General features: G+C 31.0%; 1 protein-coding gene across 1 annotated transcript in view; it reads right to left on the reverse strand.

Moving 5' to 3' along the window:
- Nucleotides 1-26,257, reverse strand: part of LOC145312479 (guanine nucleotide-binding protein G(i) subunit alpha-3-like) — a 47,332-nt gene that overhangs the window by 6,362 nt on the left and 14,713 nt on the right. Inside the window, exons 3-8 of the mRNA XM_080151737.1 lie at nucleotides 24,605-24,684; nucleotides 23,254-23,359; nucleotides 3,872-3,990; nucleotides 3,422-3,504; nucleotides 2,134-2,251; nucleotides 1,674-1,757 (exon numbers count right to left, since the gene is read on the reverse strand). Of these exons, the coding sequence (XP_080007863.1) occupies nucleotides 1,674-1,757; nucleotides 2,134-2,251; nucleotides 3,422-3,504; nucleotides 3,872-3,990; nucleotides 23,254-23,359; nucleotides 24,605-24,684 (590 nt within the window). The remainder of the gene's footprint in view (nucleotides 1-1,673; nucleotides 1,758-2,133; nucleotides 2,252-3,421; nucleotides 3,505-3,871; nucleotides 3,991-23,253; nucleotides 23,360-24,604; nucleotides 24,685-26,257) is intronic.

Below are 26,257 nucleotides of genomic sequence, written 5' to 3' on the forward strand. Positions count from 1 at the left end.
CTTTAAGTTTAGAGCAACAATCTAGCTGCAAGCTGTAAATTCGGCTGGTGATAAAGGCTGGGTGTTTCGAATTCTTTAGCAAACTTTAGAATTTTAGGCAACCGTTCATTCGTCCCTTTTTCTAATCTAACTTTTTAAGTCAACAATTTCCAGAATATTAAAGATTATTTTATTTTATAAATCCTGTAAAAATAGAAGTATGATACAAATAATTGTATTGAAAATAGACCCACTTAAAGTCCTTTATTACGCCTTTTATCTTTACAACGTGATGTAAAAGCTAAATCTTATGAGAAAATACTTATGATAAAATTGTAAAGTAAAGATATTGTGACATTTTTAGAAGAATATCAGAGAACAAATACAGGGTGTCAGTCGGAAACTGTTTTTTTTGAAACGCTTATTTCTCCCTTAATATCTTAGTAAGTATTTGGCAGCCTACTACTGACCATTTTATGGGATAATAATGAAAAATCCACAAAATAAACAGGAAAAAATCTACGAGGTATTACATAAGAGGTTTGTTTTATTAAATTTAGACTAACCGTATTTGCTTTGTGAACTTTAGGATTAGTTAGGGTCCAAACGGCTGGTCGCTCAGACTTTCTAAGCACATCAATAGGACTGGCTTGACATGGCAAAACAGAAATTACCATTATTCAAGAATCTGAAGTGTAATAAAAGGGAACAATATGTAAAAATAGGCATAATATTGATCTTTTTAAATTTTTCACGTGAGCTCGCTTCAAATGCAAACAAGAACCTGAAATATACCAGATTTTTTATTAGACTACAATGCCAGTTCTTTTAATGTCTGGAGTAAGTCTTTGTAATCCACCATTTGACCACCAGCTGCTTTAAAAGTTAACTAAGGCATATTTTTCTTGTGGATTATTCTTTTATCACCATATTATTAATTGGTCAGTAGTAGGCTGCCAAATACTTTTTATTTTACTAAGTAGCTCAAATGTTAGGGGAGTGATAAGCGTTTTAAAAAACAGTTTCCGAGGGACACCCTGTATATTCTTTTATCAAATACTAGCAACTGCGCCTCTAGCACCTAGGGGTTATAGTTATACTTCTTTTAGCGTTCAGAAGGGATATAAATTGCTTAAATCCAACCAAATGGCTAAAAACAGTATACTATATACCCTAAAAATCTCAACTTGGTATAAAATCACCTTATTTTTATTGCTAAGTGTCATTATTAGAATATCCTTAAACAGTGTAATATTCACTTTTAATAGTTTATGTCGGCTAAATGTCGTAAGCTATTAAAACACATGTTTAATAACATGGTCACTTTCACAAGAATTAACTTATTGAACTCTCTCATTGCCCCGCAGTTTTTAGTCTCTGATGGTTACGCCACAACAACCTTGCTTGGGTTTGGCATAATAAACCTCTTTATTTCATTTGTTTAAATAACTAGCGGCTGTGCCCCTATCATCTTTGTGCTTTGCATTCCAAAGGGGTAAAAATAGCCTGAAGCCAATAGCCTAACACCTTCCTGGGACCTTTATGGGGCTTTTTATAATAGCATTAGAAAAGGGGTAGGATGTCAGTGCCCAAAAGGTATTTTAAAAGAAATCATGTTAGACTGTATGTGAATCTATTGCCAGATCTAAAACCTTAAGCATTTTAGAACTTCTTCATATTTGAAATATACTTACTGCATGTACACAATCAAAGAGATACAGCCACTTCCTTCTATCTGATCGTTGCCCCCCGACATCATGAATCCGGAACACCATGTCCTAAAAATTGATGTAGAATATACGAGAATATTATGAAATGGATATTGTCTCCAATTTAGGTTTCTGCTGTCGTTTACTGGTCAGTTTGTTCATACATTAGAAGGTGAGTGCCATAGTAATAATAAATCCATTGTCCTAAACAATTATTTTTCTGAAAGTGATGTTTTTCAGATTTACTTAATTTGGTCACAATTGTATTACACACACTTGATATAATTTAGACCTCACTTTTAGTTGCATAATAAAACTAAATATTTTCCCATACAAATAAGTAACTTGAATCCAACCCAGGCATCAAATTTGTCGCTGCATTGAACTTACTTGAATGATATACCCTATTGTTTCTTTACCTTTCAAACAAGGAATATTTCTTTACCTTGATATTGAACCTGACTTCTACAATGCCAGAAGTTCTGACCCTACTGTGCAGAATGTCGTCTGTGCTAGGGATGTAAGAACTTTGGCCCAGCCGGAATACGTTGTCCAAGAAATACCTGAAAATATTAATTGTTATAATTCTAAAAATATAGAAAATTAAAGAGCTGCTTTGTTCTCATTTTGTATTCCACATACACTCTTCCCTATTTTGTGTGCACTTTTATATAATACTATAGAGTAGCTTTGTTCTTATTTTTGTATTCCACACACACCCTTCCCTGTTTTGTGTGCCCTTTTATAGAAAACTGCACTGCAATGCATATTTTACAATTATGTATGTACATTCATCACAGTGAAAAAGGAATGAAGGCAAAAATTAAAAATTTTAAAAGCACCCACAATCACCATTTTAACCACTAAGTTTTTACTTTGTGTTGTTTTAGGTTAGTTTAGGTAAGTTCTTAACAGCCCAGCAAAGGTAGTGTAGATATTTTTTTTTAGGATTGTAACATATCTCTGAGGCTGTGAGGATTTATTTGAGGAGCAGAATACAATTTAATTTCTCTCTAGAAACAACTTTTGTAAATGTTAAAAGTCACAAAACTTCAATAAACAGACTACATGTTTTAACATCCACATATATTTAACTGTGGCATTCATGCATGTAGTCTTCCAAAGAACAAGTTTAAGAAGTAATATTTCATTTATTATTATATGTACATTTCATTCTTAACTTCTACATACCATCCGTTGACTTAACATGCTCGTTCAAATTTATGAAAGATGGAGGGGGAGGGAGATTTTTCAATTCACAATTACAGGAAATTTCTTTAATTTGTTGTTGCTGAAGCAAGAAAGAATTGGGAGGGAATGGTAGGTAATTGAAACTTTGTACAGATAGATGGATACAACAAAAAGAAAATGAAAGTTAAAGAAACAAAAATTAGTGGGATACTTCAGAAAAAAGAAGACAATGAAATAGAAAGGAATAGAAAAACAGAAAGGAAAATTTAAAACAAACATAGAAACATCATCTCTGGTTAATAGGTGTCAAACAAAAAAGAAAATCATAACTTGGAAAATTTTTAGAGGATCGAATACACCAGGAGGTCTTTTTTTATGTATCTTCAGAAACCAACACTTTGATTGCAATACATTTGTCTGGTAGTCCTAATTTTGAATGATATTAGTTTATTCTGTTTTTGGACAAGGCACATTCCCTTTTTTGCTATATATGTTGCGCATCTGTCATAACATTACATTTTTTAAAACAATTATAAACTTACTTTGCACAATCTGAAAGATTATATTCGTTGGCTCTGAGAAAGGCTGCTTGGATTCCACTGTCCTTCCACAGTCGGGTTATCACCTAGAATACATTCTTATATAAGAGTACCAGTATGTTTGTCTGTCTGTGTGTATCTTAAGATCTCGTTTACTGCTGAACCAACATAGTGCTCCTTTACATTGAAGCTTCTTATAGGCCCAGGGAAGGTTTACATCTTCACCCTACCAAGAAAAATCTCCCCTGGAAAAAATTATTTCTTATTGAAAAAGTAAATTTTTCCTTTCTAAACTAAAATTGAAAGTGAACCTCTCATCAAAATATTAGGGTTAACCTAGAAACCCTTAACCATTGTATGATATCTTAACCTTGGTATCATCTTCAAGGTTATGAGCAGGAGTAGTTTGTCTCCCAATTAGTCAAATTATACCAATAAATGATGATGACCCACCTTTGCAATATCAGGAGTAACCTTGATATCCTCGACCAGAGTATGAGCAGGAGTTGTTTGTTCCTCAAGTAGTTGATAAAATACATATGCATCATATTCATTCTCCTCATTGTCCAAATCTTAATAACACAGATTTATAAGTATTTTATCTTAAAAAGGGCTCTTAATAGGATTATGTATTGAAAAAAATATGACATCACTCTAAAAAAAGGATTTTTTTGGGCCCTGATTCTTTAAAAAAGATTATTTTAATGTTATTTTCCAACCCCCCATTAAGTGAAACCCTGGATGCTAACCCACAAACAATATTGTTACAAAGAGGGATAGATAAAACACAATTGAAATATCGAATCTATGAGATATATAATTCACATTAGTTTAGCTTTTAATAAAATAAGTTTGACCTAAAGTTTGAGTAAAATGTCTAAATAAATCAATCAATCACATACCTAGCTTTTCCAGTATGGCTTTAAAACCGATTAATATTTGCTGGATTAGAACGGGTTTTCAGTCATATGGAAAAATAATGTACAGCATCATATTACAGCCAATTTCCTTCGAATATTAATATAAAACTCATAAGATTAACAACTTTTAACTTTTCATTTTAATATCCGCGGAAAGTTGCCTGTAATACGATGCGATAAATAACTGCTAAAACATTTATTTATTTGAACATCCATCCTGATATTATATAATATATTTGTGTATTCAGAATAATTTTCCCGCTCCAATAAAAGAGGTTAAATTCTACAATGAAATAGTTCTATATCTACTGTAGACCAAATATTTAGAGTTGCTTATGTAATGCAAGTAAACAATAACATTTAAGGTTATATAATATATCATGTATAAATTTAGTTGTCTTATCATATCAGATCATTTTGTCATTTTGTAGTACTGTTTTTTTTGGGTCATTATGTTAATGCATACAAGAAGGCAGGTACTATAGACTTTAGATTATTCTGGTCCCTATTGTTTTATGATATTTAGAGATATATACAACATATGATTCGGACGAGGTATCAGATACCCCGGGCCTGAGTTACCCAGCAATAGGGGATTTTAAATTTCACACCTCATTTTGAAGGTCTCAAGGCTAATTATTGGGGTTGAACACCCGGAATAGCGCTCATAAGCATTATAGATAGAATTTGTACAAAATGTGTTATGTTGTTTTGTGCCAAAAAAATACAAATATTTTATAAAAAATATGTTGAGTGTTAAAAAAATAAATTAAAGTAATTAAAAATGTTAATAAAAAAAATACTAAAATAGTCAATTTATTATAAAACTAAAGCATAAGGGATATTTACCCCACCCTCCTTATGAGAATTTATCCATTCCTTATAATCCTGGTTGTTAACAAAATAATGCCAAGCTAAACCACGCGGTGGGGGCGTGATTTAAATGTGTAGTATACTCCTTTTGTTAAACTCAATTTATGGTTTTGTATATAATTGCAACGTAGTTATAAGACTTTGGGCAGCAATAAAATGAGACATTGGGTATCCCTCTAACTGAACCGATTTTTGATTAGTCAACGGATCTAAATTTGTCTCGGCCAGGATATAATTAAAAGCCTAAATTGGCCAAGGAATAGCCGAAAACGATATTTTTAAACTTAAAAATTAAAAATAAAGAGCTAAATGAGCGATTGCGTCTTTCTCTTTTTATCGACAGACGCACTTGGATATATTATTTTCATAATGAATGATACGTATTTCCCATTTTAACGTCAGCTTATGTATAAATTTGGTGAGCTATATTATTGAGTAGCGTTGTTAAGTTTGGATGGAAGAATTTTGTAATGAAAGCGAAAGTGGGGTAGAGGATAAGGGATGGGGTAGAACGGGTTATCAAAAAACCAAAAACTCTTGCCAGTGGAACAAATTCAACCATAATCCTTTCCTAATGTCTCCCCCCCCCCCTCATTCCCTCATTCCCGTTCATCACACAATCTTCAAAGAAATAGGAAGTATCACATTTCTAAATTTGTCCCCCCCCCCCCCCACCAGTATATGTTTTTTAGATAGTGGAAGATGGCGATCATAACTATTCTCAGATATCTTCAAACTAGTTTACCCCCTCTCTTCCCCCTCTCTTTTTTTCCTTCCCCTTTCAAACCTATAATTCTGGTGTTCATACAAATGCGCCAATTTTTGTTTTATAAAATTTTTTTGAAAATAACATCTGTTTGGTTTTCCTTTGCAATTAAGCTTTTTTTTAGGTACAGGGAAGGTTTTTAACTATTTTGGGAGAGCGTATCTCCACCCTCCCAATTTAAAATCCCCCACAAAATTTTTTTTCTGAATATTTCTTATTAAAACTCAAATTAAAAAGTAGAAGGGCGGTTGACTTATCCCCCTCCCACCTTAAGAACACTTAGAGGCTTCTTGGGGGCGTTCGTTGCCCCTAGTCTTTCTTAAAATAAGAGCTATGTCTTGCATTTTTTTTCAATTAGGTGTTTGATCACGAATTTCATATGGTAAAAATATTTTTCTTATTTAATTGTTATCCTAAAAAGATAAAAGTTATGCTTGAAAATTGTTTTAATAGCTATTATTATATGTTGCATTTTTATATAAACGTGAGAGTTGTGATCACAATTGGCGTAACATTTGTACTCTTTGGCGTCAATGCGTATTTTCAGATATCCATTACTCGCTATCGTTTTTTAGATATGTAGTATCTCTATAAGTCCCTTCTTCCCTCATACACTTTGTCTTTCTTTCTTGCTGTAGTTTATTACTTAAGATCAATCAAAATTCATAATTTGTAAATTGCATATCAAAAACTATAAATCAAACAAAAGTGCACATATACAACTTGTTTAACATAAAAAATTAACATATTTCATGAGTAGCATCCCTCATAATGACCTCATTCCTTTCTTTTCTCCTTTCTACCTCTTAAATGGATTCTTTAGTTCTACTTGATGCCATTGGTGAAAATGTCTTCTTTCTCCGTCTCTAATTCTACATCTAATTCTTATTTTATTTATAGTACATTTTGGACTATTTTGACCTTGTTTAATAAACCCCCCCTCCTCTCGAACTCTTTCCTTTTATTAAGTGGAAAGTACTACTAATTAGTGACACTTGGCTTCCATAAATCCTTTTCACACCTTTAACTTACAGATTAAACAAGGATGACAACATCCATAAAAGTAATTTTCTAAAATCAGAAGGAAGGACAAACGAACAATAACTCCTGTAGAGTGTCAGCACTTATTAAGCAACGCAATAATTCATAAGCCCCAAAAAATTGTACAGAAAATTGTTGCAAAATGGTGTAAATACAGGGTACAGTAAAATCACTTTCTTTCATTATTAGAATTTGATTATAGAGACGCATTGCTCATAATATTGTACTAGGATTCATTATTCAAAATATTAAATGTATATAAATAAGATGTTTTTGTCAAAAAATCAGCATATTTTATAGACATGCGGACTTTCTGGTAATAATTATAGATTTGCTACCAGATCATACCTAACAGTTATAGGAATCATCATATAAAGTTTAATATGAAGACAATTCTAATATGTCTAATTTAACGAAAAGAGGTAAACGTAACGGATGGACGGACCGACGCTTATTATAGAAAAGCTTCGTTTTTAAAATCATAGAATAAATACAAGTTTTGTTAGCCGAGACCTTTGGCCCCTCGGGAATAACAAATTTGGTTTTAATCTTATGATATTTCTCTTTAATATCAGCGGAAAGCTGTCTATAATATGATGCGCTAACTAACTTTTCTCGTATTTTGGGGATTCCTTCAATTTATTGACCATTATATTATCCCTTAAGATCCTTGTGTCCACTATTTTAATTTTGATTAATTTGAATGCATTACATAAAAAGGGAAGGCTTTAATGATAAAGTAAATTAAATGTTGGATGCCAATTGGTATAGAAAATCTCTACAAAAAAAAAATTCCATTCGTAGCTCTTGCATAGCAGCCAAGAAAATCAAAGAATAAAAATTTTTAATTAATGAGTGGCTTTGCATGGTGTGTGAAGTGAAGGATCTCGCTAACTATGGTTCTCTTTTATAGTGAAGCTTCTCATAGGTTTATTACAATTTAAGGGGAGGGTACCACCCTCTCTAAAGAATCCGCCCGTTAAAAAACCCTACTCCATAATGCAAGTGCTCCTAGAGGCCTCAAGGGTATCAGCAAGCTAGCAATATTGTATCCATTTTCTCCACTACATAAAACTAGCATTTTAGGAAGAGAAAAATATTTCCAACTTCTAAGCTAGTATCTGAAATGTTTTAATACATCTATAAATAAAACAAGAATGACAACATCCATAAAAGCGAAACTCTGAAACGGTAGGAATCAGTATTCTAATAATCATATAAATAATGTTATTTTATCACTTAAAAACTGTTGCTATAAATGTAACGATCATAGAGTAAATTTGCTTATTATTAAAGACTTATTACAGAGTGGCTTCGCTAATAAATCAGTTGTTGTAGAAACTGCAATATTAATGCAGCTCATACCAATAACGAAATTAATTCGGAAAAAAATCACGAAACTTATACGTGTTTTTCAGCTGTCGTTGGGGGGCAACACATCGTAAAATTGACGACCTCTCCATTTGCCCCCCAAATATTATTTTAGATTTAATTACCTTGTTGGTTATACCTTATTCCTGTATTAAAGGGACTGTGAACGTAAATTTTTCTCATCTTAATATCAAATCTTAACATTATCTCATTCATAATATCTCACAGATAGAGCAAAACGCGCTTTTGTTTGCTTAAAAAACGGCTTTTTCCGACGATTTTTATAAGGTACGGGGAAAGGAAGAAATTTTCCGTATTATATAAAATGTGCATTAAATTGCTTTTTTCTCCCATTATAGCTAAAATTAAACTTTTTCACATAGTTCTAGATTTTTCTTAACAGTTAAGCTGACTTATAACATAATCCTTGCTTTAATCCAATGTATAGTTACTTAGAAATTGATAAAATAAGCAATATTTTTTTATTGAAAACGAAATACAATAACAAAGCCAGAAACAGGTTTTTATTAGTATCCAATTAACTTTAAATGGCCCATCTCTCGCCCACCTTTAATTACAAATTTGTAAATAATAAAGACGCAATATTTCTTTATAAACAGTCTGATAAAAGTGTAAACTAATTCTCCAAAGTGGGTTATTTATTGTTCAACACAATTAAAAAGGATATTATTATTTTATATAACCTATGAGATTCAACCCTTTGTTGACAGTGAGGTATTTTTTTGTCAATAATACGAATTTAAAATATGTCTAATTACTACGTTATAAAAAAACGAATTGGCAATTTTATAGCATAAAATAAATCCTTAACAGTAAATAAATTGTTTCAACTATATATGACAAGTTAGATATCCCTACAAACATTATAAGAAACAAAAACGTTCAGATTTTCCCTGTTTTTTCCTTTTTCCCTCTCAAAATACCATAAAATCAAGGCATTATTTCTGGATATTTTTGTGAATAGGACATTTTTGGTTGATCAGTGTAGTGAAATGTGCTTAGTAAATGTTAAGATTTGATAATCAGATGAGAAATTTTTACATTCACACTCCCTTTAATGTTATGCATGGTTTAAAGATTATAAAATATGAAATAAAGGCATTGATTTAATAGGAAAGCTGCTCTATGTTACAGAAGTTACTAATTGATAAATAACGTTGTAAAAGCTGTAATATTAATATTATGCATGGTTAAAAGATAATAATAGATGAAATGAAGGCTTTGTTTTAATAGCGAAGCTGCTTTCTGTTACAGAATCTCCTTCCATCTTTCCATTCGTCTGTCTGTCTTTTTGTCCATTGAAACAGTATGGGGAAATTTCTTTACTGCTATTCATGATAGACGGCTAATTTTTGACTGAATATTATCTTTACCGAGATGAGCATCCATTGCAAATCTACTCCAAAAAAGTTTTCAATTTGTCGGTCAGTTTGTATTGCTCTGAAATAAACCAAATTTTCACAGGAAATGAACAAAGAAAAATTTTCACCGCTCATAATATTACAGAGCTTCGTTTCAACTCACTATATCCGTCAGTCTATATGTTATGCTGTGTTTCGTATTTTTAAAAGCGAAGCCTTTCTATAATTAGGGTCGGTCCGTCCGTACATCCGTCCGTAACGGATAGCTTTTTTTTGTTAATTTAGGAATGTTGGAATTGTCCTATCGATTTCAAATTTTGCATGGTGATTCCTTTAGTAGTTAGGTACGATTTAGAAAGCGTAGCAACTCTATAATCATTACCAAAATGTCCGTAAGTCCATTTTAAACATGTTGATTTTTTTACTTTTTAACAACAAAGTTTTATGTGATCTAATCATCGGATTGATCTGATTTTTGATATATTGATTCCTGGGACAAAAAAGTATAATGTAATAAGCGATGCAACTCTATAATCAAGTCCTAAAAATGTAAGTATGTCCATTATCCTGTATTAAGTTTTTTTTTGTATCTGTTTTTCAACAAGTTTATTTACAGATTTGCTGACTCTTATACATTTATATAGTGATTATTCAGTTCTGACACTATACAAGTGTTCATGTTTGTTTGTCCTACTGTTTCAGTGCTTTGCTTTTATGGATGTTGTCATCCTTGTTTTATTCTGCTGACTTTTCCTTCACTCTTTCTTCTATCTTTTGGGCTATGTTTCTGCCTTTTTATGGATATTATTGCTACTTATAGATATTGTCCTCCTTGTTGTTTATTTCTTAAATTGGGAATTATAAAACGGGAGGGATTATTCTATGTATTACAAATGTAATACTTAATCATATGTTCGCCATTATAAAAATAGCTTGCTAACGCAATTTTTTTTCCAAATTCTATATAAATTTTCAAAGAACCACTTTGTCTTATTTCACTTGTAATTGCAATATTTTACCATTCCTATTTATATAGTAGTGGCACTGGAGAAACAATATAATCTTCAGTTAGAATTTCCCTCCTTTTTGTGAGTTTGTTATGAATTATAATACAACTCCTCCCCATCTTAAACAGTTTATCAGGGAGAGAGGGGACATTGGGCTGTTTATTATGCTGGTACCTAAAGTTTTGTAATAATGTTTTCTTATTCGTTAGCTCAACAACTTTGAGGGACAAAGTGAATTTTTAATGGTTATATCAGTAAGTTGAGTGTTAAAACGGTTAAAGCACTAATTGTAATCTACAGGAGGGGTAATTATATGTATCATCATTGTGAATGTATATTAATTTATAGGCCATTGTCTTATCCCCTTAAATCCCTGCAGTTTATTTATCATATAGCCCGGTGACCTTAGTTGGGTTTATGACACATTTATTACCTCTTTCCTCCCCCCCCCCCCCCCCATCTTCCTCGATATAGTAATGCCACGTCTCGCGGTCGTTGCGGTCATGCGTCATATTGGAAGGGTGACGCAAATTTCAGATCTCAGTTTTTGCTATTTGATTTACTATTTTTCTCTGTAAGATAACAACGATGCTTGCAAGATTATTTAATTTGCTATAATATAAAGATATTTTTTTCAAATCGCGAAATCTGGGATCTGAAATTTGCGTCACCCTTCCAACCTGACGCATGACGGCGTATGTCCGGGAGATATGGCATTATTTAGTACACTATCTTTATCAATTCTAAATCAATTTCCTTTACCTCATATACCCCCTCCCCAACCCTTAAAATCCTTTTTAAAGTGTAAATTTCAACCTCAATAATTTGCCTTGAGATTTATGGGATTTCTGAAATTTGAAACAAAAAGTTTATTACTGGCTTTCTGAGTCGGGCTTTCTGTATCCTAACCCATATGATTCGAATCTGCAGAATGGGTAATTTTGTGAATTATTTATTATTAATTGTATGCCTTGAGAAATTCAAACGACAATAATTTGAATTGTATGTTAACAAAAGCCTTTCAGAACAACAGGGACATAAACCAGTTGAATAGAATCTAGCTGCTTTAGATGAATTATCATCAATTCACCACTATATCTCAATTCTAGTTTTAAATAACTTTTGTCAATGGAGGCAAAATTGTCAAAGCCATTTTCTAATTTCTGCAAGGACAGTCACAAGGATTATATAAAGACACGCGGCATTTGTGCAATTAGTAGCTTTTATTATGTAGATCTTAGGTTTGAGTTTAAACCTTACTGTGGCATACTAAAGATAGTAAAATTGGAACATTTGACAAGTGTATGATATCAAAAGTAGGAGTTGTAGGAATGCCTTTTTCAATAAACAAGTGTATCTCCTTTAAATGTCAATTAATACTTCCAAAGATATGTCTGTTGGATGTTACATTAATCCGTACTTAAGGCGCTTGTCAAGAAATGTTAAAACATATTGGATTCGATAATTAAAATTTAAAAATTTTCACGTAAAAAATGGTATCACAAGACGAAATAACTCCAATTTTTCTAATAACTACCCCTGTTTCTTAGTTTTTGAAACCCAATGTGCAAAATCCATTTGACTTATACGTCCTTGATGTATGAGCTTCAAGGGTAGTTAGGCTTCTGCCAAATTTAATCTCCACAATTCTGTGAACATCTTTTGAAGACAATTTTATATGTTTTATTCTTATTAACTGTAGCAGCCAATCATCCTTCAAATTGTGAAATTGTGCCTTTAAAAGCTATATGTATGTACATAACACAATGAATGTGCCATTTTTAAGAATAAATATATCAAATAATATGACCATTATTGAGATAATGGGATTACTTGGAGGAGCTAATAATCTATTATGGCATTATATAAAACTAGCGGCTACGCCCCTAGAGGCCTGTAGGGGCACTTGCGGAGGAGAAAGTCGAATATAATAATTCAATTTCTTATTTTAGATTTTAAAAGAAAAAGTAAAAAAAAAATTTTTTTTTTGGGGGGGGGGTGTCCCCCCCACATTTTCATTTTTGTTAAAAATTTTTTTTTTGGGGGGGGGATTTTTCATTTTTTGGGGGGGTTGGGGGTGTCCCACCCCCCAAGAAAATAGTTATAAACCTTCCCGGGACCTATGAGAAGCTACCCTGTTAAGGAGAACCCGATCGGTTCAGCGGTTAGCGAGATCCTTTGGTACAGACAAACACACAAACACACAAACACGCAAACACACAAACACACAAACATCCTGTTACTTTATTATAAGGATGTCAAGACTAAAAAAGCTTAAAACCTTCCAAAACTAAACAAAAAGCTCACTTGAAAAACTTAAGATTCCCGAACCAGCAATAGGGATAATGAACTTTTCAGAGAAGCTCTACATTTGTTTATGTGTGCTTCATGTTTACTATATAATGCAAATATCTTGTGAAAATATTTAAAATTTTGGTCCAACAACAGTTAGAAACATTGGTATACTGAAAGCTTATTGAAAACTGAAACTGTTAGAGAGGTGACCTCTGTTAAATAAGGAAACATTTTGGTGACATTCCTTTGTATTAGTTAGTCGAAACTACATAAATAGTTTTAGCTGACTTTATATCGATACGCCGTCATAAATGCATAAAATATTGACATTAAATTACTCTTAGAAACATTTCAATTACACTTTGACTCATGTTATGTCGATATAATATCAACACTAAAGTTTAACATAAATTATGGGAGAGTGAACAAAATTTTAGAACTGCAAAACCATAATGTTGTATGTTGGCAATTTTATTTTCTAAACTTGCACAAAAATATGATATTTTTTAAACAGTATGTTCACCAAAAAAAAGTTTATTTTTAAGCGAAGTGTTTAATACTTTTATTAGATTGAAAACGTTTTTTATTTTGGTATTCCTATATATCGTCACTAGCGGCTTCGCCCCTAGTCTCTAGGGGCTTTGCCAAAAGAGATAATTAAAAAAATTCAATATTTCTGGTGCTGCCATTTATTTTCAAATAACTGTCTAAAAAATGGTGGGGGAACCACCAGAGGACCAGTAGATATATTCCCTGAAGAGTAGAGCCCAATCGGTTCAGCGGTTACTGAGATTTTAGAAAAAATGTAAATGATTTGTTTTGGGGGGTAAGTTTTTTATTTTTTTTTATTTTTTGGGGGGTTGGGGGTGTCCCACCCCCAAAGAAAATAGCTTAAAACCATCACAGGACCAGTAGGTATATTTCCTGAAGAGTAGAGCTCAATCGGATTAGCGGTTACTGAGATCTTAAGCTTCAGACGGACTGACGGACAGACAGACGGACAGACGGACAGACAGACAGACGGACAGACATCAAGCTACTTTGTATTATAGATTAAACTTTTGTTTATTTTAATTTTGATCACAAAACCTTTTACATTTAAATCAAAATATAAAATCACGAAACCTGTCTAATTTATAATCATTATTAATTGTTTAAACTATATTTTTTTTACTTTTAACCTTACTAGTGACAGACAGACTGACAGATAGACATAAAAACTTAATTAACTAAGGAAATTAAACAAAACAGAGGAGTTACTTTTAGTAAGTTATTTTGTTTAAATTTATTTTCTTACAAATGGTTACAATTTGTTCTTGTTACAAGGTATTTATGTGAATGTGTGTGTGTGTGTGTGTGTATTGCGTGTATGTGGTTTGTATGAGGTATTTACATGTAATATAAACTTTCTAAAGGATATTATAAAATACTAGGCTTGTCATTGAAACAGAGCTTATTTTGTACGTTTAAATCGTCAGCTGTTTGATCCAAAATCAATATAATCTATCGAAAGACAAACAATATTATAGAGTAGCTTCGCTACCAAAAAGATAAACACGTTAACTATATTTGTAGGCATATTGTTCTCATATCGTGCAAGGTTTTGAAAGTTTAACATGAAGGTACATTTTTTTTTATAAAACGTGTTGGTAAAATTTGACTAAACCCAAGATTTAAAAGGTTATAAAATTAAAAAGTAGGAGTCTAAGATTTATAAAACAAAAAATGCGTCTTAAAAAAATAAATGAATATGATTAGGTGAAAATCCGGCAGTGGCCTATAGTATTTATGTCCTTTAATTCCAACCTCAATCTTTTCAAGTTTAATCCGCAGCCTAGTGTCGAGACAGAATATAATCAAAGTTTACAGGTGTCGACAAGGAATACAAAACATGAAAATATTTTATGAAGAATCTTTTTTTTTAGCATGCTATTGTGTTCTACAGAGCTTTGATCCTTATCCCTTACAGATCGGGCCCCAATTACCACCTTAATAGATCGGCTTCTGTTTACAGATAGACGTAAATTTTTTTTCTGGTGGTTCATGTGTATTTTTAGAGAAAATTACTTATTCTAGTCATAGCGGCCAGACCGCTCCTTAGCCGCTTTTTAGCCGCCAGCCGCTAAATATTAAAACAGCTGATGAGCGGCCAATTTTAAAGCTAGGAAAACCAGATTTTAGAACGAACTTTTATTTTTCATAAAAAAAAATTCCTTTTTTCTGACCATCGCCGAAAAACGGAAAATAACGGAAACCGCTATTTTCGGCGGTTACGGCGGTAAAACGGCGGTTGGCGGCGCCAATTAATATTTTTATCTGTTTATGATAACAATAAAAGACTACTTAAAGCTTAAGTGGAACAGGTAGTAAATAGAAAATCGGTCAAGGAATGGTCGAACGGTCACGACCTTTCCATTCACGGAAGTTCATTATTGCTCAAGGATTTACCAAAAAATTATAGGTCTCTAGCTGTAATAGAAGCCGGACAAAAAAATCAGTCATAAAAGCAGTTAGGGAGCGGTCAAACGTTCATAACACCACTTTTCTCAGATGTTCGTTGATATCTAAGCCTTCACCAAAAAAAATTTAGGTCTTAACCTTATACACAAAAGTCATGATGTAGAAATTAAGATTTATTTAGATTTTTTCTAATTTTGGTGCTACCTAACCAACTTTGACCGGATACCACGGCCGACACAGACCAGTTATCCTTATAAAATCAACTCTTGCCGACGTATAATTACTAAACTTAAAAAGTCATGAAGTTACAGCTCTTTATCTTGCCTACAAAAAAAATGTCATTGAAAAAACTAATTTAGCCCCCCCCCCCCCCTCTTCCGATCTGTAAGGGTTTTAGAAGTGAAACTTTTCTACAGTTAGGGTCTAATGTCTTTTCTTACTTCCTCCGTAACGGATAACTCGAATGATTAATTTAGCCACGTTAGAATTGCCATAACAATTCCTAATTTGGAATAGTGATTCTGTAACCGTTAGATACAATTTACAAAGCGCAGCGTATCAATCTTATATTCATTACCAGAAAGAATATTTATATTTTAGTTTTAAAATGTAACTTCTTTTATATTAGGCTCTCTGTAAGTTTTGTTCACAATGTTCAGGCCTATAAATAATTTTGAATATCTAAAGCGTTGGTTAATTTTTTTGGAAGTCTGGCTTTTTACGCATCGCTTTTGTGTATGTAGTCATTCTTGTTCCTAATTAGTATAATTTGTAAATTACATCATGTAAAACGCTGCCATGGCCCTATAGCTTAGCGAAAGAGAAGCAAAGTGTCCAAGAGTATTTGGTATAGTAATACACAACAGACAACATTGACTTTTAGTAAACGCTCTTTTTCTGTAAGTCCTAACTGTATGTATTATTGTGTTGTGCTTGCTAGGTTAATGTGCCAACTAATTCAATGCCTCTAAAATGTCACAGTTTGATTTAGGTTATAGATAAAATGGAGTAGAATAAGTACAAATGTACTTTAATATCTTTGGATGTTTGTGTCCTTGCATTTGTTATGTGCTACGACAAAAAGTTTTAAACACTGCACTAAAAAAATATTTCTATTCTTTAAATGTTTTTACCAATCAAGTTGCTTATTTTTTTACAGTGCAGGAATATAATACATACAAAAATTATTTATAGAAAAAAATCTTGACAATACAAAAAAAACATGAAAGAAAAATTTCTTTCAAATTTTATAGTTTGTCATATGTAATTACATCTAAGAAATTTTCTATAGAAATAATGTGTTTGGAATAATGGAAGAAAAAAGAAAAGATCTATTACAACAAATCTTTTTGAAGAATATAAAATCTTTTGTCCAACCACTTTTATTGTTTCTTCGCCCTAATTCAAATTTTAAGATTAAGTAGATAAAGTAAGTGTAATTAGAACCTTTAAAGATTTTTGGGGTTACATTTATTCAAATATACTAACAAAAAATTTGTGTCTCTTTTTCGAAAGCTGAAATTATAACGTAAAATGAATGTACCAAAGTATTTACAAGGATGTGTTTTAGTTTACAAATTCTTCTTAAAACTTTATGTCTATCGAGTAGTGGGACAAAGTGACCCAAAAATCAGTCATGTGACGTCATCCAAATGAGGGATTATCCAACATCCATCTCCTTTTAGGGATTTTCTTCTCCACTTCTCCTCTTATGTCCCTCATTGCACATTACAAACTTGTATAGTAGCTTCGCTTATGTAAATGTTATTTATATTTTACTAGTTAAGGTTGACATAGAAAAAAATAACTAATGAAAGCCACAATGAGGTTAAAGAGTGTATAATAATAATAAACTTTAGAATAGAAATCACACAAGAATAGCAAACTCTTTTACGAATAACCTGTGTTAGGACCTGAGTCCCTGTGTTAGGGACATTTTTCGTCTAGCAAATTTCTTTCTGCTCTTTTGTAGCGACTTGACTGTCTTAATATTCCCTACGCTATTGGATGACATTCTAAGACCCAATTAAAAGTCGGCTGGCTCAGGGTCCTTAGAATGTCGACATACAGTTACGGTTTTGTTCACTTTAGTAGTGAAGCGCTGGAAAGTGTCATGTGTGACGTCATAAAAATAAGTCTAAAAAGGAGGGATGAGAGAAGAAGTGGAAAAGGAAACACCTAAAAAAGAGATGGATTTAGATGTATTTTTATGACGTCACACATGACACTTTCCAGCTTTGTAGGTAGAAAATTTCATAAAATGAGCTGTACATTACAGGACTTGCATCTTTTGACCATATCTATTAATTATCAATCTGTATTACTTCCAATTATCAATAAAAATCAATGAAACAAGAACTAGAATGGTTTTATGCTATGGTATAAAAACCTAAAGCTAGAATAGTTTTTATCAGAATGTATTTAGGTGTATTATCTGCTTCATTAGTTTGCTAATGACTGTAAATAACAATTCTCAAATATGTGTTTCCACAATCCCACTGATTAGATGAATGTATACTTCGCAAAATTTGTGGACTACATATAAAGTAGTAAGGTTTTTATGTTTGTAGCTTAAGATTTAAATAACTACTGAACTGATTGAGTTCTACATTTTGAAAAAGCTTCTCAAAAGTCCCTGAGTGGTTTTAGGCTTATTTAATTAATATATCTAGGTTTGGTTTTAAACTATTTTCCAATATTCCTTACTCCTTTGAATAAAAAACTCCTAGATCATAGGAACGCAGCCACTAGTCATTTATATAAAATTATCAATGTTTCATTAATTGGAAATAAAATCAATTTCTCGGTTGCTAATAAAGTTATAAAGGTTCATTTTTCTAAAGACAATTATTTCAAAATGACCATAATGATAAAATTTATAATTCATATGTCCGTCAGTCAAGGGGATGTAGGGTACATTGTTAACAAATTTCAATCAAAACTTGCCGTGTTCAAACTTTACAACCAATAATATCAATCTACTAAAGTGGTAGTTTTGCATCTCATTATAGGGGATGTACAATGTACATTAATTTGTTTCCTACTGCCTCATCTCTTAAGATTCATGGCAAAAATAGTTTTTTTATTTGAAAATTATAAGCACCTTCTTCATGACTCTATTTTCGCCTACATTTAATTTCTGTCCGACCATCTAACTAAAACAAAAGAGTTGTTTCGCTACAAATTATTGTTCTAGAAGAATGCTAAAACACCCAGAAAACAAGCCTAAAATAAACATACACAAACATTTATGTGTGTGAGTGTGTGTGTTTGTGTTTGGATGTGCAAGTGTGTGTGTGTGAATGTGTATATGTACTGAAAACAAAGTTTTCCACAACACACACATTTAAATTAGATTTTAATAGGAAAAAGATTTTTGGCTTTGCTAAAAACTTTCCTTTCAATTCTATTTGAACAAAACAGGAAATGCATTATTAAATATTTTTTATAAAAAATAACATTCATAATGGAGATTAAAAGATAAAAACAAAATTGAACAAGACAGACAACGATTTGCAATTCAACAAGGATGACAACATCCATTAAAGCGAAGCACTGAAACGGTAGGACAAACGGACATTAACACTTGTATAGTGTTAGAACTTAATTATCATAATATAAATTTATAAGAGTCAAAGCAAAACTGCAAGTAAATTTGTTAAAAAACTGCTTGATACAGGATAATTTTTATGGACATACTTACATGTTTAGGACTTGATTATAGAGTTGCTTCGCTTATTACATTATACTTTGTTGTCCTAGGAATCAATATACCAAAAAATCAGATCAATACGATGATTAGATCACATAAAAATTTGTTGTTAAAAAAGTAAAAAAATCAACATGTTTAAAATGAACGTACGGACATTTTGGTAATAATTATAGAGTTGCTACGCTTTCTAAATCATACCTAACTACTACAGGAATCACCATGCAAAGTTTGAAATCGATTGGACAATTCTAATATGCCTAAATTAACGAAAAAAGCTATCTGTCTCAGACGTACGGACGGACAGACGGACCGACCCTAATTATAGAAAAGCTTCGCTTTTAAAAATGTATTTAAGATCCCTATATAATCGCCTTACAGCATTTTACAAAAACAGAAATTAGAGTTGAAGGGTTAGATAGATTTTATATTGCTTTAGTATAGCTTTAAAATTTTTGTAGAATGGTAAATAGGTGAAAAAAAGGAGTACAAACTTTTAGCTCAAAGATTGTTAGTTAGGTAAAGTGGTTCATAGTTTTGAACAATAATATTAAAATTGTCTCGATTCGCCAATTTTCTTGACTCTCTTTAATAGATCGATGCACTGAAGATCTTATTACAGATTGAGCACTATAGTTGGATTATTACAATTTTCAATGTTGTATGAAAATGTAAATAAACAAATGTTTTGTGTTTAAATGTTATGTTTAAGTCTAACATACATTAAGTTAGCCCTTAATAATTTCCGACTAAAAGTAAGTCAAAGTCAAATTTTTTACTTTAAAATAAAAAAAAACGACCATAAAATTAATAAAAAAATACCTAAATCACAGTATAATTGACGCAATATTCTAATATTTGTCAATAATAGTTTTCAAATAACTTGCTTCTCTGTCTATTATCAAAAATGTATCTTGGCCAAAAATGTTTAAAGTTTATATCTAAAACTAAATTCTCGACAAACTCCAAAGTTGTATTTGATATGAAAATGTTTAAAAAACTGACTTTTAAATTTTCTGGCAGAATTTGTTGACAAAAAGTGAAACTTTGAAATGAGACATCATATAGTTTTGTATTTTACCAGGGAAAGTTTATAAATTTCCAAGAAAACAAAAAAATTAAAACTTATTAAGGTTACAGATAAAATCTATTGAGAAGATTTTTTATTTATTTGCTTTAGTTTTTCGGATATGACTTTTTAAAGTAAAGCTAATTTGACTATAATTTTATGATTTAAGAAAAAAAAGTAAAGGACCTCAATTGCTATCAAGAAAGAAAATAACAGCATATCTAAATTTAAATGTTTTTCTTCTTGAATTGCTTATCCCATCCCATATTCAACTAAAAACAAAGACAAAGGTTGAAGTTGAAATATCAAAATGTTGTACTTTTACAATTTTTAAGGAATTTTAGAGTATAAGTCACATATGAAAAAAAGAAGTACTACTTTACCCATTCGTCGATTATTGAATAAAAGTTCTTTATAGTGCCTTCAATAATATAATTTATCCCTTTTTTATAGGAACTGTAAGAGCATCTATGGAATATATATTAAAATTTTAAAATAATCTTTATTTTGTCTTAGAACACGTCAAAGTATAATTTTTTACCACGTACTCCAAGGTCTATAGGACCAACTGACGTACATTTATTAGGTACATACAGCTTCGCTTTCTAAAAGAACAGATATGCGAGTTAAGTACATGAACATTTCTATACATCATACAAACCTCATAGAACCCATAGAAAGAACAAAATTTTATTATACCATGAATTAAATTTATTTGCTGGCCCCCTGTAAAACAAGAGTCATTGTGATAACATATGCTGACAATACTTTATGCTTAGGTAACAGGACAGATATTATGACACTTACATTCAAACGTTACAACCATTTAAGATATAGCCATTATTATGGTTTAGGTTGGGTTAGGATGGGTAAAGGTTTATTATAGAAAGTTTAGGGCTACTGCAAGGTATAGGTTCCCAACAGGGGTCTGGGACTTGGATGCAGTAAGTCGGTGAAATCCTGTGTCAACTAATTTGCAATAGAATCGTCCTAAATACATGAAACATACCATTCTATCTAAATAACTCTATATTTATCATGTCATAAGTGAAAGCCCAAAAAATTAGATTTATAACTTCTTTTTTATAATATCTATGTTGATAAACTTAAAATAATACCAGAACCAAAGTTAAGCAGGAGAAGACCTAATACGATTAGGATGTGAATACTGTAGGAGGGAAATACATAAAGATTGAATAAAATAAGATTTGAATATTTTATTTTATGTAAGGGATAGGGATCTTTGTTCTGAAAAAAATCTTATATTTAAAATAATGTTAGACCCAGTTCAAGAAAAATTTAATAATATGATTAGTTAGTATTTTGCAAATTTCTTTCAATTTAATTAGATTATGTTATATTTGTTTTAAATAAGGACTTGTTTTGTATACAAAATTATTCTAAGAAGACAATATTATCACTGAAAAATTAGCAGACAAATCACAAAATAATTTTTTTTTCTTGGTAATCAAAACTTTAAGTCTTGTGTAAAAATTATTTGCATCTATGTTAATGTTCTTGATATGAACAATCCCACCAGTTAGGTCAACGAACACGTTTTCGTATTTCGAATGATTTCAATATTTTAAATTATTATAAATTTGACTTTTTGGTCATACATAAAAGGGCTTATTATATATAGTTGATAATTTTTTTGAAAAGTGTTCACCAAATTTATGGAATTATTTATGGTTAGTATTAAGGAGGTAAAAAGTCATAGATAAAATCAGCAAAACTAAATAGTGTATATACGATACATTTTCCCATGGTATAATATCTATAAACTAGAGGCATCTATTTTTTTGTGTGGGATGGAAGCAACTCACTTTTTTGTGGTTTTTTTTGGGAGGGGGATAATTTTTTCTTGGGGTGATTTTCTTGTGAGGGTTGTGGTACCCTCCCTCAAAATATTTACAAATAGCGGTTACAAGGTTCTTCGGGACAGACAGACAAACAATCTTGTAATCAGTATCAAGTTCGTGTATAAACTACACATTTATCCATGGTATTATATGCATAAATTTCACATCTCAAATGAAAACATTTGTATGTGGTGTATGTAATATTCAGGGATGAGGAGACCTCAGTAGATAAATCTATATTTAATATATTACCAAAGGCATATTTTCACACTTGAATTGAGGGGAAGAATTTCTTTTCTTTCATTGTCCTATCTTGCATTCCTGGTGATTCTAGACCCATTTTTACCACTAGATATATGTGCAATTTGACCTCAAAATTAAAGATTTGCAGCCGATGTTTTCTAGCTTGTAGTTTTTTTAAAAACTGTTCAAGAAAATATTTTTTTATCCCATTACTAGTTTTACCCTTGCTTGGTTAGCCTGGGAATCAATGATTCTTCTATACAGTGAAGCTTCTTATAAGTCTACGGAAGGTTTTTTACAATTTTGGGGAAGTGTATCTTCACCCCTTCTAGGGGCGTAGCCGCTAGTTTTCAATAAACCATACAACTAAAACACAAGGTATGTCTCAACAATATTTTTTGTCAGACGCCATTCCACAAGTTTTTGAAAGATTAATTTTCCTTTTATAATATTTAGATTATCATTATGCATTTCAGAATTATTCTGTAACAAATTTATTCTTGTCTTTGAGTACGTTTTTGCATAATCTTATTATTTAATGCAGAAAAGGGGTAAAGAATTTTTAATTTTATATCAAATTTGAGAACTTTCAGATATACAAAGTAACAAGAATTTTTTCTGTACAAAACTGTCTTTCTGTCAATCAATCCGAGATGGAGTGTTGACTTCATCCCTCCCCCAAAACTTTCAAATTTTGCCTAAGAGGCCTCCAGAGGCGGGCCACCAGTAAAATACTAAAGAAACAAACTATTTTAAAAGTCAGGGTTATTTGTTACGGGCGGGCAGTCAGACAAAATTAATTTTTAAGTAGCTTCGTTACTAAGAAGAAAATATTACCAATTCCCAATCTTTCAACGGCATGTAGAATCATTGACATGGAATGGATGGTGTTGGCGTAGATTATTGGCTTGAACATCAACCTCTCTTCTAGGGTGTAGTCACTCTAAAATATTAAAATAAATATTAATGTTTTCAGATAGACGTTAATAAATAATGATGTTCACTTCCAATTGTGATGAATAAAATTACTCATTTCCTTTTCTTTTTGTTGATTTAAAATGTATTTGGAAATTTTTGAAACAACCAATAAAGATTAAACAATTATTTTGATTGTTTAAAACAGCTTAATTTTATAAACAACTTTTATAAACATACATATATGTATGCACGTTGAAGAAACAGATGAGATGAGATGAAACTTGAAATCCCCCAAATCATGTAACCACTAATTCACAAACTAATAAAGCTAATCATCAGTTGGGGGAACTTTAATCCATACTAGCGGCTTCAGCCCTAGCCTCTAAGAAAGGAAGGATTTCGACCACCCACCTTTCAAATTTTAATTTGAAAAAGAAAATTTCAGGGAGGTATTTTTTTTTGAGTGGGGGAGTTGGGGTGTCCCACCCTCAAAAAAAATAGCTAAAAACCATCACAGGACCGCTAGGTATATTCACTGAAGAGTAGAGCCTTATCGGTTCAGTGGTTACTGAAATCTTAAGCTTCAGACAGACAGATTGATACTTTTTAAAAGCAGATCAGCTGCTCTCTTAGATTATTAGATTTTTTTCATAATTTTCTCTTTTTTAAAATGATACTCTAAGTAAATCAACAGTTAGGTTTTTAGTAATTAAAACAGTATTATGGATTCCTTACTGTTAAATGATCTTGAAAGTTGAATTAATTCAAGAATAAACATATATAGTTTAGATTGGTTTTTAAAGTTTTTAAAAATGATTTCTATGAATCTAGACTAAAAAAATGATTTTTAGAATACTTCCAAAAATATTTTTGAATTGTTTAGCATTTTAGTTCCATTTATTTCTGATTCAATCACAACTTGTGATATTCATATGTTGCTTAATCTAACTTTTAAATCAGAACATCAAAGGATAAATACAAATTATACTAAAGAAGGTAAAAAATATATAAATCTACCTGTTCATTTAATACAAAAAATAATTTTTAAAGCTGTTCCATGCAGATTTTTCATAATCAATTATATTTTTAATTATTTATCAACAAATGACAAATGTATTACAGACCATAGAAAATATTGTCATATAATTCCAGCTCAGCTAACCTTATAGGTTTTAAAGATCATTCAGACAGAATTTATGAACTCCTCTATCCTCTACATTTTTTCAAAACTAATTAAAATGGATTATCAAGAATGAAAAAAAATAGTTACCTTATGTAGAATTCTCATTTGTTTGAGAAATGTAGATTTTCCTGATTCAGGAGCACCCAACAATAGTATGTCGATTTCATCTAAAACAATATTATGAATTTTAATAGATCATTAAAAATATGAAATTGAATCCAAAACTATTTGAATTTTAGTTTTGTACATTTGGACATTTGTGTCTATAAGTAGAACAGATAACAATATTGTCAATTAATCACATTATTTAACCATTTTAAATACAGCTTTTCAAATTATAGGTAACTTATGTTGAAATTTGTAAAATCTGATAACAAAAAAATAAAGTTTGGCATTAGATTAGCTGCCCTACTAAAATGAAATTATTACAGTATCATATTATTTTGTACCCATTCCTTTTCACGAAACCTGATTAACATAAAAATAAAATAATTATATTAGGGTTTATCTAATTATATTTTGTTTCATTGAATTTTAAATGTTATTTAATTTGGCAAATTAAATTTTAAGTTTAACATTTATATTGTAATTTTGGATTACATCTACTATTTAAAAAGAGAACCAACCATTTTATCTAAGAATGGAGGGTTGGAACATTGGATAATGAAATACACTGGTACTCAAAGTTTAACAACCAATTTTATTCGTTTGCTCAAAAACTTTGAGTAGTCTAGTAAAAACTGGTAGTGTCAAACTTTTCAACCAATAATTCAAACATTAATTTAGAAGTGTTAATTTTGTTATCAATATCAGGAATGTATTTATATCAATGTGTATAACAGTAATATTGCCAAAAAAAGTCAAAACTTGCAATTAAGGTTATAAAATCCAAAATTCATTTACTAATTCCCCATGACATTGACAAAATCTGATATTTCATTTTCTAAAAATCTACTATTCAATGAAGGGACACTATCAAAATAATTTAATTTTGTTTAGCTTTTCCAGTTATGAAAATGAAGTTGTGTGTTGGCGTGCTTTTGTTTAGTAAAAGTTTTGATAAATGATGAAAAGCGAGGCAAGCAAGGTTTACTCGGATTAAGTTTACACAATTTTTCTTTGATAATATTTTAAACTAATTTTTGTGTCTGAATATGAAATCTGTTGCATAATGAATTAGAAAGTTTAAAGATACACTGCTGCAATAAAATTGTGTTGGTTAGTTAGACAACAGAAAGGTTTGGCATAAAGACTATATTTCTGAAAGGTCTACAATTCTTAGAGATAGAATGCATGATGATGTGTAAGTTACGGAGGATATCAGACAAGGGGACGTACAGCTATATCTTTGATCCTGGAAATTGCTTTGCTCCGTTACTAAAAAGTGATCAAATGTAAATGTTATATTTGTTATTAGATTTCCCCTTTAATTTCTTAACTATTGAAAGTATAGGTATGTCATAGAAATCTTTACTAAAAATTTCAGCTATCAACAGCAGCCTCGAAAAATCACGTTCTCGCATAGCATTACTGTTTGACGGACAGACAGACAAAGTTAATTATAGAGAAGCTTCACAACTAAAAAGTAGAGTTACAGTAGGTCATGGCAGAGCTTTAAAATTAGTATTATCTATAATACAAAGTAGTAGTAGTCCTGTGATGGTTTTAAGCTATTTTCTTGGGAGTTGACACCCCCAATCCCCCCAAAAATGAAATATACCCCCCCCAAAAAAAATAAAA

The sequence above is a fragment of the Acartia tonsa genome, chromosome 2 (assembly GCF_053477335.1).
Source record: "Acartia tonsa isolate MP-2025a chromosome 2, ASM5347733v1, whole genome shotgun sequence".
NCBI lineage: Eukaryota > Metazoa > Arthropoda > Copepoda > Calanoida > Acartiidae > Acartia > Acartia tonsa.